The sequence below is a fragment of the Accipiter gentilis genome, chromosome Z (assembly GCF_929443795.1).
Source record: "Accipiter gentilis chromosome Z, bAccGen1.1, whole genome shotgun sequence".
NCBI classification, from domain to species: Eukaryota; Metazoa; Chordata; class Aves; order Accipitriformes; family Accipitridae; genus Astur; species Astur gentilis.
Window position 1 is genome coordinate 47,256,036 of NC_064919.1, and position 23,911 is coordinate 47,279,946.

A 23,911-nucleotide genomic window follows, 5' to 3' on the forward strand; every position below is an offset into this window, starting at 1 on the left:
CTGGGTTCTTTGAAGATCTCTACAAAACCATGTAAGAAATTACTTCCTTGACATAAACATATTCACCTTATTTCAGCTAGCTGAGACTCAGTTTAGGTGTTGAGTGAGAAAGGAGAAAACAAACTAGTCTCTCACTCTTCCCTGGTTAGCACATGTGGATTGTGTATTCTCTCTGTCTTTCCATAGAGAATTTTGCTTTGCTTGGCTGACTACAATGCAAGAATTTCTACAGGCATTTGAATTAGGTTTGGATACTGCTTTCTGGTATCCAAAAAGCACTGTAAAAGTCTTAAAATCTCCTTATGAAAGTGTTCTATAGGTGCTTATATTATCCTTTAATTTTGTCAGGAATGTGTTCCAATCTCCAGGGGAGATTCAGGGTTTCCTTCACAAATATTATCACCTCTCCCTCACAGTTAGTTTATTCTAGCCTCTTTTGAAAGGCTTTCAGGTCATTCTCTAAGTATACTCAGCTTCTATCTCTGTGCATCATTAGTGCTATCTACCTGCAACCATTTCTCCAGCATCTGTATAAATTCTCTCCTGGTTGCATGTATCTTTTAAACAAAACTTTAAACTGAAATGCAGGAGTATTTTGTACTTATTTTTAATAATAGAAATACATAGCAGCTGTAGAGGATTGTGGAGAAGATTAACCAACATTAATCCATCATGAAAAAAAAAATAATTCTTTTGGGTAACAAGCAACTGTCCTGGACTCCAGAATGGTAGTGCTGCAGCTTTGAGAGTTTACAGCTATCATTAGGGAGTGGTGGCAGAGAATGACAGTGCTGGACTACTGGAGTGTCCAAGGTAAGAAAGTATTTTATACAAAAGTTGCAGCAAAGGATTTGACTGATCACCAGGAGTTTTTAAGGTATAGTGGGTACAGCCATAATTTGTAATATCCTGAGGCCATTGGAGCTGCACAAGCCAACTGAGATTGGATTGTGAGACTGTGAAATGTTATTCAAAAATGCAGGATAACAAATGTAGGATATTTTCTGTAGCCCCTTATTCTTCAGTCTAAGGTGAGCATTGAGCACATGATTGCGGTAGAGGTGCAATGAACCAGGAGTTCAGGTAAGATTGTATTACTTACAGTGGTTTTTTGCTGGTCTGTACAAGAAGTTCACTAATAGTGTGCTGAGTGTATTTTTCAGGAATTCCACATAACTGACTATCCTCCTTCCTTATCACTTGATGATAGGTTGTACATTTTCAGTCTTCTTCAGCAGTAGACACAGTAGCTCTATTCCAGAACTTTGAGTTTTCTTTTTAAATTTATCTTGTTAAAAGCCTTTGACAAAGATAAAAATACCTTTTCATTTTTTCCACAGGATACTATGGAGATGGTCTGAATGCTATCATTGTGTTTGCGGCATGCTTCTTGCCAGACAGCAGTCGAACTGATTACAACTATGTCATGGAAAATCTTTTCCTGTGAGTGATATGTGAGCAATGTGACAAGACTCTGAGTTAGTAGTCATAATTATGTAGTGAGAGATAACCTGTCTTTAATTAAGAGGTAATTTTGGTCATCAGAAGGGTAGTGATCTGAATGACAAGGAAAATAGCAGTTTTAGATAAACTACTCAGTGGAGTATTACTTTGGTATTCTTTACCTACTCACACTCCCAAATTAAGGCATATTTTTCAGGACCAAATCTGACTGTAGTATCTCCCTAGATGTCAAGGAATGCAGTACGTTCAGCTTCTTGGGCCTACAATCATTGCATTGTTTCACCAGTGATTTTCAGCCCTTGCTGAGAACAATCAGCAGGGACTTAAGCCACCACACTGGTTTTCACTGTTTGTTGTTTATTATATATTATCATGATGTATCACTGTTTACTATGTTTTTAATATATGTTGTGGCTGTGTTTAGGAGTCAAAGGACCATTTTGTGACATTTTTTTAAAAAATACAGGAAAAATGACAGTTGCTGACACAAACAGCTCAAGTATTTTACCTGACTCCAGCTGCTTCTGGTTCAGTTATAAGTGTCAGGGGCCAGTGGGGCAGGACACAAATGTGGCCACTTGAACCCAAATTTATCACAGGAAAATTACTCCTAATAGCAACTTAGTTTGGCAGCCAAAAATTGTGAAGGCAGCATTCCCCTGAAGTGCCTCCAGCTACTTCCACTTACAGCTGTTAAAAAATCAACAATTCCAGCATTTTCTATGCTAAAACCCAGTAAGTCATTTCTAAAGCCAGCAGAGGCCTGGCCTTCACCATTTGCATCTTACAAGGCCCCAAGAGCACAGACCCAGTCTCCTTAAACCTCCAGTCCTTGAAGATCCACATAGTGATAGCCAGTGCCTTCAAGATTGTGTCTACTTGTGAAAAATGAGATTGAGTGCTTTAGTTCCAAGTCAGACCAACGGCTTGCATTTGTCTGGTAGGGCTGCTAAGACCCCCGTGTCATCTACAGTAACTGATTTACACAATGCCCAGTGATTTAGAGTGGAGGAATTATTACAATGGTTTTAACTAGGGAACACAGCTGAGAGTAACCACAACTGACATTAAATAGATGTTCTTTGACTTCACCCAAGACCCTTGTTCATAGATGGAGGTGGTGGTAAATGGACTTTGCAGAGAAAGCCCTTTCAAGCCTTAAGAGACTTTTCCACATCACTTGAGGATATTGCTACAGTCAATTTTATAGCTCACTGTCTTTTTCTGAGGTAGTAGTGTAAGAGAGAGTTCAGGCTAGCTATGAACCTTCACCTTATTTTAAGGCTTGTAGGCAGTTGCTTCTCTGTAAGACAACAAGAAAAGGGAAAGTCAGCACCCCTTTCTTTCAGTTGTAGGCCTGTTAATTGCATTGAAGTAGAGGGAGTGTGACAGTTTACAACATATCCAATAACTGATAGATTTAAATATTTGTGAGTTCTTTACTGTTGAATTAGATAGGGGTCTGTGGTGGGTTGACCCTGGCTGGATGCCAGGTGCCCACCAAAGCCGCTCTATCACTCCCCCTCCTCAGCTGGACAGGGGAGAGAAAAAAATATAACGAAAGGCTCGTGGGTCAAGATAAGGGCAGTTTAATAAAATGATAGCAAAGGTTGCGCGCGAAAGCAAAGAAAAAAAAACCAAATGATGTTACTCTCTACTTCCCATCAGCAGGCGATGTCTGGCCACGTCTTGGGAAGCAGGGCTCCAGTACGCGTAGTGCTTGCTCCGGAAGACAAAAATGCCCCCCCCTCCGTCTCCCTTCACTTAGCTTTTATATCTGAGCTGACGTCATATGGTATGGAATATCTGTTTGGTTAGTTTAGGTCAGCTGTCCTGGTTATGTCCCGTCCCAAGATCTTGCCCTGCCCCAGCCTGCCATTGAGGGGAGGGCAAAAATGTTGGAGAGACAGCCTTGATGCTGTGCCAGCACTGCTCAGCAGTAGCCAAAACACTGGTGTGTTATCAACACCTTTCTAGCTACAGAGCTGCAGAGCACAGTGCTATGAGGGCTGCTACAGGGAGTACTAACTCCATCTCAGCCAGACCCAATACAATCTCCACCCCTTATTCCATACCATTTGCGTCCTGCTCAGGTCCCACATAATTTAATACAGATATCTTCTAACCATACTATTGTATTTAATTCTCATTACTGAAATCCTTTCTTACCAACACTTACAACTGAAACTACATACTTAAACAACTTTTATACCCAACGTACAGATTTATACATTCTTATTAATTACTATCCCTTGTCCTTTAAGAGATAGATATTCCAGGGGCTTCTTCCACTCCTTCAGATGTTCACACACAGGTTATGACTTGGGCCCCATCCATCAAGATGAGTGGTCAGGACAGGAGAAGCAGTACGTTCAATCGTTGGGCACCAACGTCGGCTTGGTTTGGGTCACCGATGCACTTGTCTGGTTCCTTGCGAAGTTCACTCCTCTGCAGTTCAGGTCATTCCTGCTACATTACTTCCTGCAACATACAACTCACATCACAGATTATTTTTCCCCCAAGGTTAAATGTCCTTGAGTTACACACTAGGTCTCCCCATCCTTCCGCATTACCCACCAAGTACACCCAGGAATGGGTTTGCCTTTTCCCATGGGAGGTGCAATCCACACTGCCTTCCCCAGCCACTTCCCCATGTGCACCACGGGGACCTTATCTCCTCCCACAGTATGTAGGGGTTTTGTTTGGGCAGGACCAGGACGGTTAGCAGATCCTCTAGAGTTAACTAGCCAAGTGGCTTCTGCTAAATTTGCATCCCAATGCTTCCATGTCCCATTGCCTAGCGCTCTCAACATACTCTTCAACAGTCCATTATATCTCTCAATTTTTCCAGATGCCTGCGGGTGATAGGGTATGTGGTACACCCACTCAATGCCATGTTTCTTTGCCCAGGAGCTTATAAGGTTATTTCGGAAATGAGTCCCATTGTCTGATTCAATTCTTTCTGGGGTACCGTGTCGTCATAAAATTTGCCTTTCGAGGCCTAAGATGGTGTTTCGGGCAGTGGCATGGTTTACAGGATATGTTTCTAGCCAACCAGTAGTTGCTTCCACCATGGTGAGTACGTAGCACTTGCCTTGGCGTGTTCGTGGCAGTGGTCCAATGTAGTCAATTTGCCAGGCCTCGCCATATTGAAAGCCCAACCACCGCCCTCTGTTCCAGGGAGACTTTACTCTGGTGGCTCTTTTGATTGCAGCACATGTTTCACATTGATGAGTGACCTCCATGGTCAGGTCCACCCCTCGATCACGAGCCCACCTATATGTTGCATCTCTCCCTAGATGTCCCGATGTCTCATGGGCCCATCGAGCTACAAATAGCTCACCCTTACGCTCCCAGTCCAGGTCCACCTGAGCTATATCTATTTTGGCAGCCTTGTCTACCTGTTCATTATTTCGATGTTCTTCAGTGGCACGGCTTTTGGGCACGTGAGCATCTACATGACGTACCTTTAGAGTCATGTGTTCTACACGGGCAGGAATGTCCTGCCACAATGCTGCTGCCCAGATGGGTTTACCCTTGCGTTGCCAATTGGTCTTCTTCCACTGCTGTAGCCACCCCCATAGGGCATTAGCCACTATCCAGGAGTCGGTATAGAGGTAGAGTACCGGCCACTTTTCTCGTTCAGCAATGTCTAGAGCTAGTTGGATGGCTTTCACTTCTGCAAACTGACTTGACTCGCCTTCTCCTTCAGTGGCCTCAATGACTTGTCGTGTGGGACTCCACACAGCAGCTTTCCACTTCCGATGGTTCCCTACCACACGACAGGATCCATCAGTAAACAAAGCATAACACCTTTCATCTTCTGATAACTCATTATATGGTGGTGCCTCTTGGGCACGAGTCACCTCCTCAGGTGATGCTCCAAAATCTCTGCCTTCTGGCCATTCCATGATCTCTTCCAGAATTCCTGGGCGGTTAGATTTCCCCAGTCGAGCCCGTTGCGTGATCAATGCTATCCACTTACTCCATGTAGCGCTGGTTGCATGATGTGTAGAGGGGATGTTTCCTTTGAACATCCAGTGTAGCACGGGCAATCGTGGTGCCAAGACGAGATATGTTTCTGTACCAACAACTTCTGAAGCGGCTCGAACCCCCTCATATGCTGCTAATATCTCTTTTTCAGTCGGGGTATAGTGAGCTTCTGATCCTTGGTACCCCCGACTCCAAAACCCTAATGGTCGACCTCGGGTTTCTCCTGGTGTTTTCTGCCACAGGCTCCAGGTGAGACCATGTTCCCCAGCTGCAGTGTAGAGTACATTTTGTCCATCTGGTCCTGTTCGGACGGGCCCAAGAGCTACTGCACGAGCTATTTCCTGTCTGATATGCTCAAAGGCTTGTTGTTGTTCAGGGCCCCATTCAAAATAGTTCTTTTTCCGCGTTACTCAATAGAGAGGGCCCACAAGCTGACTATAACCTGGAATATGCATTCTCCAGAACCCCACAAGGCCTAGGAAAGCTTGTGTTTCTTTCTTGTTAGCTGGTGGAGACATAGTTGCTATCTTGTTAACCACATCCATAGGGACATGACGGCGACCATCCTGCCATTTTATTCCCAAGAACTGAATCTCCTGTGCAGGTCCCTTGACCTTACTTTTCTTTATGGCGAAACCAGCTTTCAGAAGAATCTGAATTATTCTTTTTCCCTTCTCAAACACTTCTTCTGCCTTGTTGCTCCATACGATGATGTCATCTATGTATTGTAAATGTTCAGGGGCATCGCCTTGTTCCAGTGCCATTTGGATTAATCCGTGACAAATGGTAGGGCTGTGCTTCCACCCCTGGGGCAGCCGATTCCAGGTGTATTGGACACCTCTCCATGTGAAAGCAAACTGTGGCCTGCACTCTGCTGCCAAAGGAATGGAGAAAAATGCATTGGCAATATCAGTTGTAGCATACCATGTGGCTGCCTTTGATGCCAGTTCATATTGAAGCTCTAACATGTCTGGTACAGCAGCACTCAATGGCGGTGTCACTTCATTCAGGCCGCGATAATCTACTGTTAACCTCCATCCTCCATCAGACTTCTGCACTGGCCATATAGGACTATTAAAAGGTGAATGAGTCTTGCTGATGAATCCTTGGCTCTCTAGGTGATGAATCAGCTCATGGATGGGAGCCAGGGAGTCTCGGTTTGTCCGGTATTGCCGACGGTGCACTGTCCTGGTAGCGATAGGCACCTGCTGTTCTTCAACTTGCAGCAATCCCACAGTAAAGGGATCTTCCGAGAGGCCAGGCAGGGTAGACAGCTGTTTGATCTTCTCTGCATTTACAGTGGCTACACCAAAAGCCCACCGGCACCCCTTTGGGTCCTTGAAGTACCCTCTCTTGAGGTAGTCTATGCCAAGGATACAAGGGGCCTCTGGACCGGTCACAATGGGGTGCTTTTCCCACTTGTCCCCTGTCAAGCTCACTTCAGCCTCCAGTATAGTCAATTCTTGGCATCCCCCTGTCACTCCAGAGATCCAGATGGATTCTGTGCCCCTGTATCCTGATGGCATCAGTGTACACTGTGCACCAGTGTCTACCAAAGCCTTATACTTCTGTGGGTCTGATGTGTCAGGCCATTGAATCCACACAGTCCAGCATATCCGATCATCCCTTTCCTTCTCCTGGCCGAAGGCAGGGACCCTCTATTGCTGTTCCTCATCAGAATATTCACTGTCCGATCCTTGCGGTACCAGACCAGAAGTCCCCTCACCAGAATCAAGGGAGGTGGTTTCAGTTCTTCTATGCCTGGAGGATCGCTGAGTGCCTTCTTGGGCCTCTACAGCAACTACGCTGACAGCCTTCTTCTTGGGTGACCCCTTCTTAACAGCTGTCTTCCCTCTCAGTTCACGTACGCGGGCTTCCAGCTTAAAGGTGGGTTCACCATCCCACTTCCTCATGTCCTCCCCTTGGTCACACAGGAAGAACCAGAGTGTACCACGTGGCATACGCCTTGGGCTCCCTTTCCCTCTGACCGGGGCAGGGGAGGACTGATTTCTTGGAGCATCCCTAACAGCCAAGGCACTGTCCTGTAGGGATGAGGAGACACAGAGATTTTCCTCAAAGTTTTGGAGCCAAGACGACACTGTGCTGTCCTGGTTATGTCCCGTCCCAAGATCTTGCCCTGCCCCAGCCTGCCATTGAGGGGAGGGCAAAAATGTTGGAGAGACAGCCTTGATGCTGTGCCAGCACTGCTCAGCAGTAGCCAAAACGCTGGTGTGTTATCAACACCTTTCTAGCTACAGAGCTGCAGAGCACAGTGCTATGAGGGCTGCTATAGGGAGTACTAACTCCATCTCAGCCAGACCCAATACAGGGTCTGACTAAATCTCTTCTCATTTTTTATACAGCATGTTTCTGATAGATAATTGTGCACTTGTAGTATATAAGCCACCTCTAGTTTCTGTTTAACAACTGCCTTCGATTGTTCCTGAATTTTGCAGTTACTTGCCCTTCTGGATTCCATCACATTCACCTTGCTCCCTATTTGTTACCTTGACTAATTCTGTAAAACTGTCTTTGAAGAGTTGGATTTAAGCCAAAACTCTTGAGATGGCATCATCTATAGCACTTCTTCTAGATGATGCAGAACCACACAGAAAATTCTGCTGTTTCATTTGTGGCTGCCTGATACAGTCTAGAGATTAAAAGTTTTTAAAAAGAAATTTCACAACTTGAAATACTACACTTTGAAAATCAAAACCAGCACTTTGCTTTCAGAGCAAGTGAATTGTTCTAGTCAATGAGAAAAATTCTGTCCATCTTTTAAAATAATAAAGTAATTAACATTATTACCAGATAATAAGAAATTACCAGTTAGGTAAGGTTTGCAGGAGAGCTCAGCATCCCTGAAATGATCTAATGATCAAAATGATCTAATTCCACCCACAGTGAATAAGAGCTGTTGAGTGAAAGTACATGAGATAAGTGAGATCTGACTAAAAAACTAGCAGAGATTCCTTTTTGTCATAATACTCTTATTCCTGATCAGAAGTATGCATGAGTGTTCTTCTTATAACTGATTATTCATAACACTTATAATTCCCTTTGCACCGAGGGAAATATAGACATTTTTCAGACTGTCTCTCTTTCTATAACTGACAGCCTTGTAGTGTTTTGAGAAGTACTTGTACACACTTTTCTGTATGTTTCAGTGTCTAAATGCCTTGAAAGCACCAGATGTTGTGCCCTATGGGAAGGCCTAATTTCATAACTTGCCAAATAGTCAGTAGATTCAGTTTAATTAAGCTTTTTGCATCAGAACATCCACACAATCCCTCACTTCGATGTTTCACTGTTAGACATGAGCCTTTACAAATGTCAGGCAAAAGCAGGGAATGCACAACTGCAAGCTGAGAAAGAGAGCAGTGAAAAGCATTGAGTGAGTAGTGATTTAGATGGGATTTATCAAATGCATGGAACTGGTAAGTTAATGGCTGCTTACTTTATGCCCAGGTAAAATATCACTCTCTTTGTGAGAACTAGATTTCCTACTATTCTTTTAAAGAAACTGCTTCTTAAGGAATTTAAGGGTCAGATTAGACTGTGAGTCATTCCCATACACCTGTGAAAGGGGCCATTATGCTCAGGGATAGAGCTGCCTTTTGTAGTGAGGACACTCAGGCATTCAGGTTTTTAAGGTGTGACTCATGATTTTTCGCTGTAGTTTTACATAGACATGCCTTGGGGCTGGATAGTAGGGAGAACAATTTGAACATTCCTGTGATGAACAACTCTCAAGTGAGGCAGGGACTACTGAGTGGAGCATCTGCATTTATAGCCCTGGACAATAATTTAAAGCTACCCTTCCTTTTGACTGAGTACTGTGCTCTTCTAGGTAGGGTGAGTTTGGCCCCAAGAGCACTGTTCTGTGTGAATTACCATTGCTGAGCGGAGAATTTAATAAGTGTTTGGAATGGTTTGCTCACAAAATGAAGTGATGCCATGGAGTGCTCTGTCCCATCAGAAGTCAAGTTGATGGACAAGCTTTTTTAGCCTTGAGATTCAAAGTGTTTGTAGTTAGCAGTCAGACTCAGTAGCACTAGTGTGAGGATCACAAGATTTATAGACAAGTATCTTCTCCTGACCATTATTATTTTTGCATTGAGCAAACATGATGATTAATAGTGAAGAGAAGTTTCTCAACATTTAATTTCAGATGTTCCTGGAATTTCGCATGGTCCTGCCATGCTCTCCCTTGCAAAATCTCATGATTTAATGCCCTTTTAAGAAAAAGTGAAGTCACCTGTGAGATTTGAAAACTCACTATGAAACTACCTTTGTAAGGTAACCACATATTTCTGAAGATGCAGATAAGACTGTGGTTTTCTAGTTGTACATCTGTAGGTAGCATGGTGACCCGTGCTAAATACTTGCATTGGTTTAAAGGAAAAGAAAATACTGTCTTGTCATAAATTGCTTAGTCTGCCTTGATTTATTCCTAGTAGATGGATTTAGTTTGGGCTTAAGTGGCTAATGTAAAGCACATGCTCACTTACATCTCTACTTTTATCAGCTATGTAATCAGTACCTTAGAGCTGATGGTAGCTGAAGATTATATGATTGTCTACTTGAATGGAGCAACACCAAGAAGGAGGATGCCTGGACTGGGTTGGATGAAAAAATGTTACCAGATGATTGATCGACGGTGAGTAGTATTTTCCTTTCTGATTCACAGCCATTATTTTAAACACTGTCCATTTCTGTTACTCCCCTGTATGACAGCGTTCACTGTATATGATCTTTCTGTATGCTTTGTGGGTTTTGGGTTTTTTTTAAGAAACAATTTCTTTTTTACTTAGATTACGGAAGAATTTGAAATCATTTATAATTGTTCATCCATCATGGTTTATCAGGACAATTCTGGCTGTGACACGACCTTTTATAAGGTATGTAGTGAATCCCAGTGATTTTCTATGTACCTAAGAATACAGAAACACCTTAAATCATCAAGCATGGCTGTTAGTCTTTCACTGAAGAGTACTCGTTTTACAGTTCATGTTGGGATTTTGGCAGTTGAAGCTGACTTACCTAAAGTGAGTGGAAGAAAACCTGTGATTTATGAGTGTCTAGTTGCAGACATCACAGGAATGATATCGTAAACCTGTATGTGTATGCAGAACTGGGAGCTTTGTTCCAAGCCCAGCTAAAAGGCATGTAGAAAAGGGGTCTGCATGTAATGATAATCACCTCATGAAAAAAGTCCTGGCTACAGGACAAGATTAAGCTGCAGCTCTGGGTTTAAAAAAAAATTAGTCACTGCTCATGCAAGAGGACTACCAGCACCTTGAGCTGTTTGAATGTATAAGAGTTCCGGTTCCAAAAAAGGTTTAATGACAGAAAAATAATGCTTTGATTAGTAAAAAAGCAAAGAAACACAGACCCTGAAGACGTCACAAAGTGTTGAAGAAGATGGACACGTATGCAGTTGAAATCCTGAGATCAGGGAGAGCAGACTGGCAGGTGTGAGAAAGAGTTGCTTCAGGAAAGAGAAGCAGCATAGTCTACAGAAGCCACCCAGCGAATAACATATGTCATGGCAGACTTCAGACAGATCTGTCCCCAGGTTGCAGATGAGGACACTGGAGGTCTCTGTCGCAGGGTGCCCTGTCCTGACAGGGTGACATTGGGATGGGGAAGCACAAGAGTTCTCCCATCACTGCCAAAGTGCGACAGGCAGTGTCATAACAGAGCTTCTTCTTTCAGATGTGGTGTCTTTAAAACCAAGTAGAAAGTGACAATTAAAAGTACTAGAGTAACAAGGAAACAATCCTTGGAATTATCAACAGTAATGATGAGGATTCACTGAGTTGCATTTGGTGTCTGAGATACTTCTGTTGGCATCCTATTTGCTCCCAGAGGAAAAGTAGGCAGTAAAATTTCAAAAAATTAAATATGCCACATCTGTTTCAATTTCTTAGTCATTTATTCAGGATGATAATATTGAGCAGCAGTGACTAGAGGTTTTGCATTGCCAAACAGGGGAAAAGGTTCACTCTAAGCAGTTTGGCAAAGCAAATTAGCAGTACAGAACTAGACATAATAGAGACCAGTTAAAACTCTCTATTTCAGCCAAGCTGACTGAGTCTTTGAGCAAGAAGTGAAGTGCAAATGGGACCTGAAAAAAAAGGTGGGCAGGACACATGGCCAGTGTGAGTTTTGTGAAAGATGACATAAGGTACTTGAACCCTCACTGAGGACAGAAGAGCACTATGAGAAAGCTGAGTAAAAAACTGCAGGAGACATGAAAAGAGTCAGTTCAGTAACAAGCAATGTAAGGAGATAGAAACTTGATTAGATTGAAGGCCAGTGGCTTGTAGCTTAGCTTGCTAGCCCTGAGCTGTTCCCCAAACCACTGACATGCACAGCGGGAATTTTAGAGTGAGAAATGAATTGGTCCTAAGGCAAGCAGAGATTTCAATGAGATAGCTAAACATGAGCAAGATTATTTTCATTCTATTTCAGCTGAGATGTGGCACAAAACAGTAGGAATCAAGAAACTGAAAGACAATGGAATGACAAAGGACAGTCAAGTAACTGAGAGTGTGCTACAGTCAATTCTACCTTCAAAACTGGCACGGTCATTCAGTGGAGTCTGTGACTCATCTTGCCAGACAAACACTAAACAGTTGTTTGAAAGGATGAAAGAACTAGTGGCTACAAAGATAGATCCTAGATAATCTTTATGGACCAGATATTCACACTAGAGATCATCTTAGCTGTGTTGGGCAAGCAATTAGATTTCTAATAAAACAATCTTCTGTGAAAGATATTTGGCATTTGGTGGAAATATTTAAATAATAGGCAGTTTACCACTATTGGCAGCACTCCTCCCCTAAAGTCTGAAAGAAACAAGAACTTCTTTTTTCAGTCATGTATTTGGGACACCTGTACACAGACTCCCACGTGAAGCAGCTACTCAGAAATCAGTCACTGTGGTGGAATTAGTGGACCCAGGAGAACCCTTAACTGGAAAAATTAACCCTTGAAAGATTTATTAAATTTTTTTTCTCCCCCCCCACTACTCCCCAACTTCAGAAGCTTCTGATTGGCTTGCAGCTTGCCAAGCTACTTTAGCTGGAAGTTCAGTTGATGCAGACTATGATTAACATTTTTGATAAAATGCTAAGAATTATCTGTATGTTATCATGACTTTGCCTGGACAGTTGTCAGTGATTCATGCATCTTAAAATGTGACCATTGGCCTGCTCCAGTGTGTGTGCCTAGTGATGATAATCTGGTACAGAGACAAATTAAAATGGATGAGCTTAAACAACTATTCACAGTAACTTCATGTCGTCCTGTTTCAGTTGTCTCACTTTACCTTATTAGGAAGATATGTGTGGTAACAGGAGAGGCAGTAACCTTCTGCTCAGACCTGTTTCAGAGGCTTCATGTTGGCTGGTCATACTCCCAAATTGGCAGTAAATAGGAAGAATATGTTCTGGTTTTCATGGCCACATGAAAGAACATTCATGGTCTATGTGCATTTGTCACTGTTACTGATGTTAAAAGACTATCTAAATACAATCAGAGCTAAACCTGGAAAATTGCTTTATGAGCCAGATGAACAAGATAGATTTCTCATAAGCTGATAAATATCAAATAATTCAGATTAGGCAAGTGAATAGCCTTATTTTTTTAAGTGTCTTTTCTGAACAATCTAGTCTTTTTCCGAGTGATCATTTCTCAAACACAATAAATGATCATATAGCACAGCTGGAATAAACAAGAGAACTATTTCCTCATAAGAAGGCCCTGCAGTAAGAATAGACATGCACATACACAATCAGTTCTGTACTCATCTAAATAAATAAGAAAGTTCAGTTTTACTATGTTTGAAAGAGAATCAGCGTCAAATATAAATGCTAATTCATCACGATCACTTGATGTTAATTCATCGTGACCATGTTAAGTGAATGCTTCCCATTTCTTTTTACATGTAAGGATGCTGTAGAGTATTTGATTCTTTTCAGAATTTTAATACATCTCCTTCAAACTGTAGAACTAATCGCATTACCTAGTATATAGGCATTACAATTTATAAAGTTGTCCTAAATACCAGTGATTCAGCCTAAGCAAGGAACAGCAAAAGGTCTAGGTTTGATTTCAGCCTCACTAGAACTCAGGTATGCTCATGATCAGCTGAACTGTGTAATGGAAATATAAATAACAAAATGCTTAATTATTTAACACATTAAGTACCTGCCTTCTCTTTTTTTTTTTTGATATAGCATAAAAGACTGGGGGGGGAAGTCAACATGTTGTTTCTGTGTTTCAGCTCTAAGTTCAGCAGTAAGATACAGTACGTCAACACGTTGGCGGAGCTTCGTGAGATGATTCCAATGGAATACATGCACATACCAGACAGTATTGTCAAGTAAGTGATGTACAATAAGTGGGTACTTGTTCTAATGGAAACTATTTCCACAAACAAATAATAGTGTTTCAGAGTCTGTAGGAAAAATGGAAAGCCTCTTCCTGGTATTGTTACAAATGCTTATGTGGTGTTCTACAAAAATTCCACTGTCAAACTCAGAAACAGGAAAACGTTGTATAATGGAAACACGAAACACAATGAAAATGTACTGCTAGGGGAACCAGTTTTTATAGGAAGAGTAGGGTTTTGTACTGGACGAAATGATACTGCTGGTAAAATGAAGAAAAACTTTAAGGCTCAGAGTCCCTGACTATATAATCTGAATTAGAATAGACTGTTCACTCACTAGTTGCAACCCAGAATGAAAATACGAAAAAAGTTTAACCCTTCCACAGATATCACCTATGCTATATTTTTCCATAGCTTTTACCACTATTTAAGTAAAAGTGGTTTTAAGTTTTAGTCATACAGAGTTTTGAACTGAAACAATGATTCAAAGATAGCCTGTTCAATAGAAAACCACTGAAACTCCATAGGTTCACCATTCCTTATGGTTTAACCCAGAACCACTGAAACACAGTGTCTCAGTTCTTGCTTCTTATGTGTAAAGGCTTTTTAAATGTAGATATTTCTAAAGGAAAGATACCTGTTAAAAAATTGTAGGAAGTTGATTTGAATTGCTTACCTCAGCTGGCTTTTTTTCAGACCTGAAAACAACAAACTAAAATGGTATACCAAGACTGAAAACCTGGGAAATCAATCATAGTTTTCACATGGGTCATTATTAGAAAGATATGCTGTTCAGAATGCTTTTTTATTATTATTCTTTTTATCAAATGTCCTAGGTTTTGAACAGGCAAACATTCTGTTCTACAAAATATTTTGATGAGTAAATACACAAGTATGATTGTCTTTTCCTTATGGTTTGTCAGCATCTAGATATGAAGAACACTTCTTTTGAGGCTGTCATAGATTTCTTCAATCCAGGCAGGAGTTTTCACACCTGCTTCGCAGTAGTTGTGAAAGCAGCATAATTTTTTTTCATTGAGCTGGTGGTTGCTCTGATACTTGTGGTGTAATTCCAGGGAGCAAGTGGGAAGCTCAGTTCTTGCAGTGGCACTTTTAAGAATAGTAAATACAGTCGTGAAATCAGGGATTGTAGGGACTTTTGGTCAAATTTATTTGCTGCTGAAACTTCTTTAGACATGGAGTGATGCTAAAAATGTGGAGCACAGAGGTCATTAGTCACCTGATAAAGAGATGTCCAGAATGTTTTAACATCCCTAAAATTTTTTCATGCTCCCTCCATCGCTTTCTCCTTCCTTCCCTTCCTCTTTTGATTCCTGTAAAGATTTTAATTTCTTACAGTTTCCATTGATACAGACCTTAACCTGATACTTCGGTGTGTTTCTCTCTCTGTTTCCTCGCTGTGTTTTACTGTTACACAGTCTATAGCAGTACACTTATCTGTGTTACACACACCTTTTCTTCCCTGTAGACTGCAAACTGTTTGGAAAGTCCATTCACCTCTGAGACCAAAGGTGAAATGATCACAGCACCAATACCAAAGAAACTTTATGACTTAGAGCTTAAGAAATTTTAGGGAGCTGCCTACTTCATGTCAGCAGCAGCCAGATGAGAGATCACGATTTTGTTGAAGAAAAAATAGAAAGGTAGCAAGTGTGCCCGTTGGTGGCAAGCATTTTCAAGATGTTGTGATACAAAGATCTAGTGGATGTCTGCATTCAAGGCACTGTGAGTCGTTATTCCCATGCCACAGGGAGAAGAGCAGTGTTCAGCTGATAGTTTTCTTTCTGCTGCAAATTGAGAAAGATTCCTGTAGCAAAATAAAATAAAATTCAGCTTTCGGCTTCATAATTGCTCCACTGGCAAGAACAGAAATACCACTTACGGTGATGAGGAATCCCACCGCTAGAAAGTACATAGGGTTTTGCCAGGATTTGGGTTGTATGGTTGGTTGGTAGTTTTTACTGAAGTGGGATACAATGTGTCTGTTGTATCATATGAACTTGTACATCTTTTCTCTTCCTTCATCCACTCTTATCTTGTAAGGTATGATGAAGAGAAGTGTATTAAGAGAAGAATGAGGTAAAACTTGCTTTCTAGCCCATGCTGCTGCTCATAATGGAGTGAATCTGTGTGACAGCCTTTCACCTGCAGGCGACCTCAACAGCTGAATGAGATAGGATTTGCAATGATGTGGAATCTTACTTTCCCCTTCAAGCTGTTGAGATCAGCCTCCCTCGCAAAAAAACCTAACCGAACTGTAAATGTCCTTGATTTGGCCCAGGCTGCAGCCAGTTTAATGCTGTCTGATAGAGCAACCGAATGCTTTCAGCTCTGTCCACTGGGCATGCCTCAGATTCTTGCTGCTTTTATGTTTCTTCCTCCAAATGAACTAAATAAGGAGTTACAAATTAAAGGTGGGTTGAGCACAGGGATAAATGGTATCATACTGAACTGAAGAGCTTTACAGTCAGTGCATAATACTGGGTGCCTATTTTAGAAGCATGTATTATATTTGTTCTTCGCTCTGCTATTGCTCTGCTTCTCTCTTATGCTCTGCTTGCTTCTTTGTTTCTTTATATCAATAACTTTTACTCATGCAGACTGGATGAAGAGCTGAGGGAAACTTCAGAAACAGCTAAGTAAGATAGCTTTCAGCTGGATGCTGGCATTATATTTACTTGTTTCACAGGAATAGATTGAATGCAGTAGTACATTATGTGTTTGGTACAGCAATCAGCCCGTAGTTTCAATTACTGTGTAAGTTGCCACGTGTGAATTGACTTCCCCTCTCACTATAAGCAGCCTGCTTTTGTACCATTGGGTCTCAGTAAGGAATAATCATACCCTTACACAATAAAAAAATGTTTTTGCTGTTTTTTGATGATTGTTTCTGTAGTCCTGGGGAGGACTGAAATTGTTTTTTTACACCATTAAAATGGTTCATTAAACATTTTCTACCCTTCATCCATTATGTCAGATGATACATAAAGTTTTTAGGAGGTATTTCTTTTTAAAAATTATTTTTTACAATTTACTAAGTTAGGGATAGCTACTGTACCTCATTCTCAGTTAAAGTAGGTAGGTAACTTTTCCTGTTTTCCGGTGTTGGTTGGATAGGCCAGTGGATTAATACTTGATAATATTGTATTGTCTGTGGTCCCTTAATAAATCAGTGTCAGCTGATGATCAGATACTTTAAATTCTGTGCTTTGACTTTACCATACTGAGGCAGTATGGTGTTAAGTACTAAAGAAATCCTTAACTGGAAAGACACAATCCTTGATTGACTGAACAGAGCTTAGAAAGTATGCAGTGCACTTTTTTTCACTTGTGTATTGTACGCAAGATTCCAGAGAAGGGAGCTCTGTCTGTAAGTTCTAGTATGACATTTTCCCCCCTGCTGTTTTTGTAACTAGAGATTTTGAGTTTTTGAAGTTTGTTTTCAGTCTCTTTCCTTTAGCTTGTGCACTTCAGAATTTTCACTTTACTGCTTCTTCTTTATCATATTTTTTTCTAAAGTTTCTTCTTTTGCGGTACACATTTTTCTCTGGTTCTCCTGATACTAGTTTTTAAAATGACCACAAAGAAATAACCAAAACACTGGCCACTGCCTTTTGATTCTAGCAGTTAGACTACCTCAGAAGCAATAAATTCACATACATAGTTATCTGATACCACCTGAATATGTTGTTAAACAAAAGAAAAGAGGCCTGCCCAACCTTGAAATGCAACTTCTCTGCCTTCTATTCAGGCATTTTAAAATGCATTGCAGTATATGACAATGAAAACTCTGTGGAAGAAAGCTGCTTTCTTGTTACTCCTTTCATTTAAAAGAATGCAGGTTGCAGCATAGCAAGTGAAAGGGGAACTAAATATTCATATGAGGCATCACTGATTACTGTTGTTATTGGATGTATAAAGTCACTGTAGTGCATTTCCCTTCCCCAACTTAAAGAAATAACTTAAAAAATTATTACTCAAACTAATTTGTGTTGCAGGCACTAAGTTCACTACATTCCTGTCAATAACATTTGTGTGTTTGTGCTGTCAAAGATACTCACTACAGTTAGTTATTACATCCCCCAAATTTGATGTCATATTTAAGAAGAGAAAGAAATAAACAGAAGAAATGTTTACTACTAATTCTTTTTCCTTGTATCCAGAACTAGCTGCCTCTCCAATGATCCAGAAATTACTTCAGTGGAGCAGGAGTAAGAAATTTTGCCTAATACTGTCATTACATTTTGACATTATTTTACAACCGTGCTGCTAGGAACTGAGGCTGAGTAGACTCCATAAAGGTTTTCTGAGACCTAAATGCTTTCATAGTTATTTTCAGGAACCTGATTCAACACATGCAGGCAGAAAAAGCACTGAAGTTAGGATTTATTATATTTGCATTGCAGGTGTGTTTAAAGTGTCCTCGACCATTTCCAAGCAGAGTCAGATAGAATTCTTAGCCTGAGGATATTCAGGTTAAGTTATGTGAAAAACAGAAAAGTGCAACTTGATCAGCATGAAGATGGTCCAATGCATTATCCTCAATTAAAAGTAAAGTGGTAAACTTGTCATTCTCATTCAAAGATTAAAAAGTCGTATATTTTACTTTGATTTCTGGGTTGTGCTCTTGATATCTTCCTTCTCTTTGCTTTTTGTGCTTCTCAGCTTCTTTCATAGTTATTTCCCTGATTAAATTTCCAGTATCTTATGTCTTCCTTTCAAAGCTGGCCTGGTTCCCTTGGAAATGGGAATGTGTCAGTCCTCTGGCATGCTGTTCCTCTGTCTGATACCATAACAGAAGCATGTGAAAGGAAAACCCTGCACTGCTCTTACTGTGCATCAGTAAAGGTGTTTGTAGCTGTAGTGTGTCACGCAAGCACTAACAGTTCATTGCTAGAATAGCATCTCAGGAGAGGACTAGCCATTGCAGGAGTGCAGGTATTCCTGGCCAGCGTGTACAGGGGAGGAGTGATTGAGGACTTTGCTGTCCCTACCCATCTCACTGGTATGTAGAAATAACACCGTTGTCTCACACTGGTATATTGTTCAGGAAATAGCATATAGTAAACCCTACTCCTCAGTCAAAGATTCCATCAATAACATGAGTATTAATAAGCAGGCAAATAATTAGAAGTACACATAGCAAACAGATGCACAAATAAAATGGAACTTTTCTTTTCACTTTTTTTAAAAAAAATTGTACTCTAGTATACCTGGTACGTAGGTTAGAACCATAAGCTAAATTCCTGATTCCTAGACCAGTTAACGTAAAATCTCTGAGCATCTTTTTTTTTTTCTTTTTTCCTCAGGCACTGTTTATTCTGTAATGAGTCAATATGAGAACTGTTTTTTTAATGTATGAGAACAGAAAATAAATGAGATGTCAAAGACTATTTATGATTTTGGTCTTTGTGGCTTGAACAATTTTCCTGTTTTTCTCAAAGGGAACCTGGGCAGGAAAAAGCAATATGAGAAGAGAACTTCTATTTAGCTTAAATAAATATAGTTGAGGTCAAATTAATGCTAATTCCTGCTATCTGTGCATAAATATGACTCTGTCTTCAGAAGTGGCAATAATCTTCCTGTGGTCATATCACTCATTTCTGGTGTCATTTCTTCAGGAAATGGGATTTCCCATACAAATGCCTCCACGATGATAATATCAGTTTTACACAGACTTTTCTTCAGTATGCTTTCTGCTGAAACCTCTCTGGAGTCTGCCTAGCTCTTAGTTTGCTTCTGTTGTCTTTTTCGTTTCTATTCAGAAGGCTTTTATCTGTTGTCATGCTCTCTCGTGTTCTGTTTTGTTCAACTTTTGCACTTCCTCATGACTTTTAAAAAAAACCAACTCATTATGAAATAATTCACAGTGCAAGAACCCTGTGTGTTCTGTAACAGTTCATAAATATTGAGGGTGCTTTAAATAGTTATGTATTCTGTGAGGAAAATTGTATTTTGATGCAATGTTTATGATGACAACTTCTTATTTTAAAGAATGCTTCTAAAGTATTTGATGATATGTGATTTACACTAACTGGCAAAACCATACACTTAGAAACATTTTTAAGGGCACTCATATCTTGCCACACTGTAGTGTCATTCCAACAGTGGATCTGTCCACATCTAGTGTCTACTTCAGACTGGAATTGTGAGGAATGTAGTTACTAATTTCAGTAAAACAGTAACAGATCTTATTAAGATATGTATTTTGCATATGTAGCAGGTAAGATGTGTGTAAATTATTTGACACCAATTCATTTAAGTAAATGAGAGATGAGGACGCTCAACACTTTGTGGGAGCTCAGGATTGGGGAAATGATTAGCCATGTGTTTCATAGCACTGATTTCTTTTGTTGTTCCTTTGTGTTTGTTTTTTTTGTCTTAAATATATAGCTTTGACATGACACAGAAATAGAAAGCATCGTTGCCAGGCATCTGAAGAAGAGTGTTTGCTTGGATTTTCATCACCCAAACAGCCATGACCATGATGTGCAATAGCCAATTTGGATTAATTTTGTTCAGTTTATGATTTTTCCATGTCATTCAACAGTTCAAGAAGACCAGAAGGGCCAATCCTATAGCCATGGAAACAGCGGAATTTGGGGCCTGGGTATTTGTGTTGTTTTCAGAAGTAGATTTTTTAGTAAGTAGGAAAGCTGTATCACCCAGCACTGGTTTCTGTGTGTATGTGCAATTTCTATTTAAAAGGACACCATTTTACCAACAGTGTGCCTCACGAACAAGTCAATGAAGATACGGATTTTTGTTTCATTTTTGTCTTCAGCATATTCATGTTTATGCATAGCTAAACAGAATACTTATTGTTACAGTAAATGTTAGCTTGGTTGTATCACAGAGCAGCAGCAACTTTATTGTTTAAAAATAATTCTAGAAATGATGCAGGACTTTCTTGAATTTGTCTATTTCTTGCTGTCTGGAAAGTCTTTCCATGTTCATTCAGCCCTAATGACTTTTTTATTCCGTCACAGAAAAGACTGATATACTCAAAAAATAATAGTCATCAAACAGACTTCCCAGAGGAAAAAAGAGTAACTGAAATTAATTTTATTTTAATAATTTAGTTTAGTATCTTTATTTTAGGGCTGGCTTTTATAGAAGCAGCTAATTCTGTAAATGATTGTCATACATTCTAAAAGCCTTAGAGCATTAATTCGTTGTTGTTTTTTTCTAAATCTGTTTTTCCAGAACTTTTTTTTAAGTTATGAGTCTTCAAATGGCATCCTAACTCCAGTTATAAAGGCTATTGCTGCTATGAATATGAAATAAATACTTATTATTTCCTACTAACAACTGAAGGTTAAATATATAAATCTACAGTTGGGAGTCACACTCATTTGTTAGGAATAGGTGTCAAAGTATTATTCAAAGTGTATCTAATATTAAAAAAATAAATATTACAATGCAGTTTATTGTCTGTGTCATAGAACACAGCAGTGGAAACATGAAAAGGAAAAAAAACCCCAAGCATTTCTTATTTGCTGCTGTCCTGTGTACTGGCACAAAAGACACTGCAGTAAATCCTCATATTCACTGGAAAATAACTGCAGTCTCTCAGACCATTCTTTTGCAAGAGAGTGCAACTTAATTGTTGAGTGAATTCTGCTTGTCTGCTTTAAAAAGACAAGAATCGAGAACATGACTAATGCTTTCTCTTCCCCTAATGAACACACGCATGCACTTTCCAAACCTGCTGACTCACCTGCCTTTTGGGATGTCCTAACAGAAGTAATAGTGTTACGTGCTCTCTGAAATATTATTCTTATCTTCACAAGATTCTCATATGTCCTAGAATTACATTTGGGGATTCTCTACTTTGTAAATAAGTCATGAGACAATTCAAGATAATTTGCACCTTCCTTTTATGTGTGTATTAACTCCAGTCCTGCTTCTAGTCTAGAATTATTAATGAAAGAGAAGACAAGCAAGTTTTCTTGGGGATTAAAGTTTAAGCAAAAGGCAGGATAGTATGAGCCTTGATTTTTCAGTATTATCTAAACTGAAAGTGAAGAATGTATTTCGTCCTTCATTTAAAAGATTGATACTTTTGTTCTGTGATTTGCACATTTCCTTCTCTGTCAGTCAGTATCTTGTATCTGCAAGGTAGTCTGCAAGCAAGGAAGTGAGCATCCATCGTTGCACGCACAGTTGTTCAGCTGCTGTAAGGAAGATCGACAAAATTGTCAGAAAGGCAGGAACTTGCCAAATGCTTTATCTGCCAGCATCAAAACTAAAATATCTGCACCTCTGCAGTCCTTGCTCTGTACTGACAGGTGGTGCATTGTATCTCTCTCATACTAGCTAGCCTGCTGTATTGCATCTTTCTGTCAGTTCCTCTTAATTTTCACAGAGGAGGGGCCTAACCCTGCTGATCATTGTTGCTGCTCTATAACCTTGCCCTAAATTAGGAACTGGTAGTTTCCACCTTTTCTCAGATATTTGAATCTTGGCTTGTGTCCGCCTTATAAAAGTGCTGTCACTTAGAATATTGGGGATAATGTTTTATGTACAGATTAATATTTGTATTGACTTCCAGATGCTAATTAAGCTTCACCTAGATCTAAACTATTAAAAGTATTTAGCAGCATGAAGTCACATCTTCTGTAGACCTGTAGTTTAAGCCACCTAGAATGAGCCAGATGACTCGTGTTTTGCTATAGGTGAGAGAAGTGTTTGCTAAAAGAGAATTTCACCACAAAACAGAAGTTCAGCACAAAACTTTATGCACTGTTTGAGACGTAAGTAAGGTATAAGAGATTTGTGGTCTTAGTGGTGGATGTCAGCTCAGAAGTGAGTTTAATTCTAAAGGCTTTGTGTGAAATTACTAAACAGCAAAGATACACATGTATTAATATTATTAATGTGAGTGGACTAATAGTGGCACCCTGAGACAGAAGGAATTTAAGGCAAATGTCACATTAAAATAAAATGGGGCATCAATGTGATGGTGCAAAAATGATTGCAAGATCAAGGTGCGGTTATCTTTGCTTATGAATATATTTTGAAAAGTTTTTTAATGTTATGATATGGCAATTATATACTATACTAACAACAATGTATCAATATTAATGAATCAGTAGTTTGTTGAAAGAGGTATATAGTACATATAATTGCACAGATATAATCTTTTATATATGGATTTTTTCTACTGTGTATGAGAGTGCTGAGATCAAATATAAATTAATAGTTGCGATTTTTTTTTTGTTAAAAGACCTATGCTGACTTAAATTATAGATTAAGCAATACAAGGATATCTTATATCATTGTATGTGTATATATACCTATGAATCAGAAATAAAGAACTGCAACCCACCACTGGAAGTATTTCCTTTAAGCTCCAAGTTTTTTTCTTTATTCACTAGGAGTATGGAAGCACTTGACTGTTTCAAATCACAGTTCTTTGTATAGTTATAAATATTTTTTCTTTCAGTTCCCTACCTGTCCTTCCAAAAATTGAAACTGACTCAATTCTGTGTCTCATGATCATAGAGTCATAGAATGGTTTGGGTTGGAAGGGACCTTAAAGATCCTCTAGTTCCAACCCCCCTGCCATGGGCAGGGACACCTTCCACTGGACCGGGTTGCTCAAAGCCCCATCCAGCCTGACCCTGAACACTTCCAGGGATGGGGCATCTACAGCTTCTCTGGGCAACCTGCCTCACCACCCTGATAGTGAAGGATTTCTTCCTGATATTCTAATCTATTCCTATGTTCTAATCTAAATCTACCCTCTTTCAGTTTAAAGGTATTACCCCTTGTCCTATCACTACATGGCCTTGTAAGAAGTCCCTATCCAGCTTTCTTGTAGGCCCCCTTAAGGTACTGGAGGGCTGCTATAAGGTCTCTCTGGAGCCTTCTCCAGGCTGAACAACCCCAACTGTCTCAGCCTGTCCTCAGAGGAGAGGTGCTCCAGACCCCTGATCATCTTTATGGCCCTCCTCTGGACTCGCTCCAACAGGTCCATGTCCTTCTTATTTTGGGGGCCCCAGAGCTGAATGCAGTACTCCAGGTGAG

General features: G+C 40.1%; 1 protein-coding gene across 6 annotated transcripts in view; it reads left to right on the plus strand.

The window, feature by feature from the left end:
* PRUNE2 (prune homolog 2 with BCH domain) overlaps positions 1 to 23,212 on the plus strand; it is a 154,818-nt gene extending 131,606 nt beyond the window's left edge. For 2 of the 6 annotated variants that reach the window (XM_049795454.1, XM_049795457.1), the window contains 7 exons: positions 1,341 to 1,443; positions 9,986 to 10,117; positions 10,272 to 10,358; positions 13,751 to 13,849; positions 16,480 to 16,518; positions 18,043 to 18,090; positions 20,273 to 23,212. In XM_049795454.1, the coding sequence (XP_049651411.1) occupies positions 1,341 to 1,443; positions 9,986 to 10,117; positions 10,272 to 10,358; positions 13,751 to 13,849; positions 16,480 to 16,518; positions 18,043 to 18,090; positions 20,273 to 20,294 (530 nt within the window). In that variant the 3' untranslated portion in view covers positions 20,295 to 23,212. Of the gene's footprint in view, positions 1 to 1,340; positions 1,444 to 9,985; positions 10,118 to 10,271; positions 10,359 to 13,750; positions 13,859 to 15,922; positions 15,959 to 16,479; positions 16,519 to 18,042; positions 18,091 to 20,272 lie in introns of all 6 variants that reach the window. The other 4 variants (XM_049795458.1, XR_007505093.1, XM_049795455.1 and 1 more) reach the window with 4 other exon arrangements.
* The last annotated feature ends 699 nt before the right edge of the window (positions 23,213 to 23,911 follow it).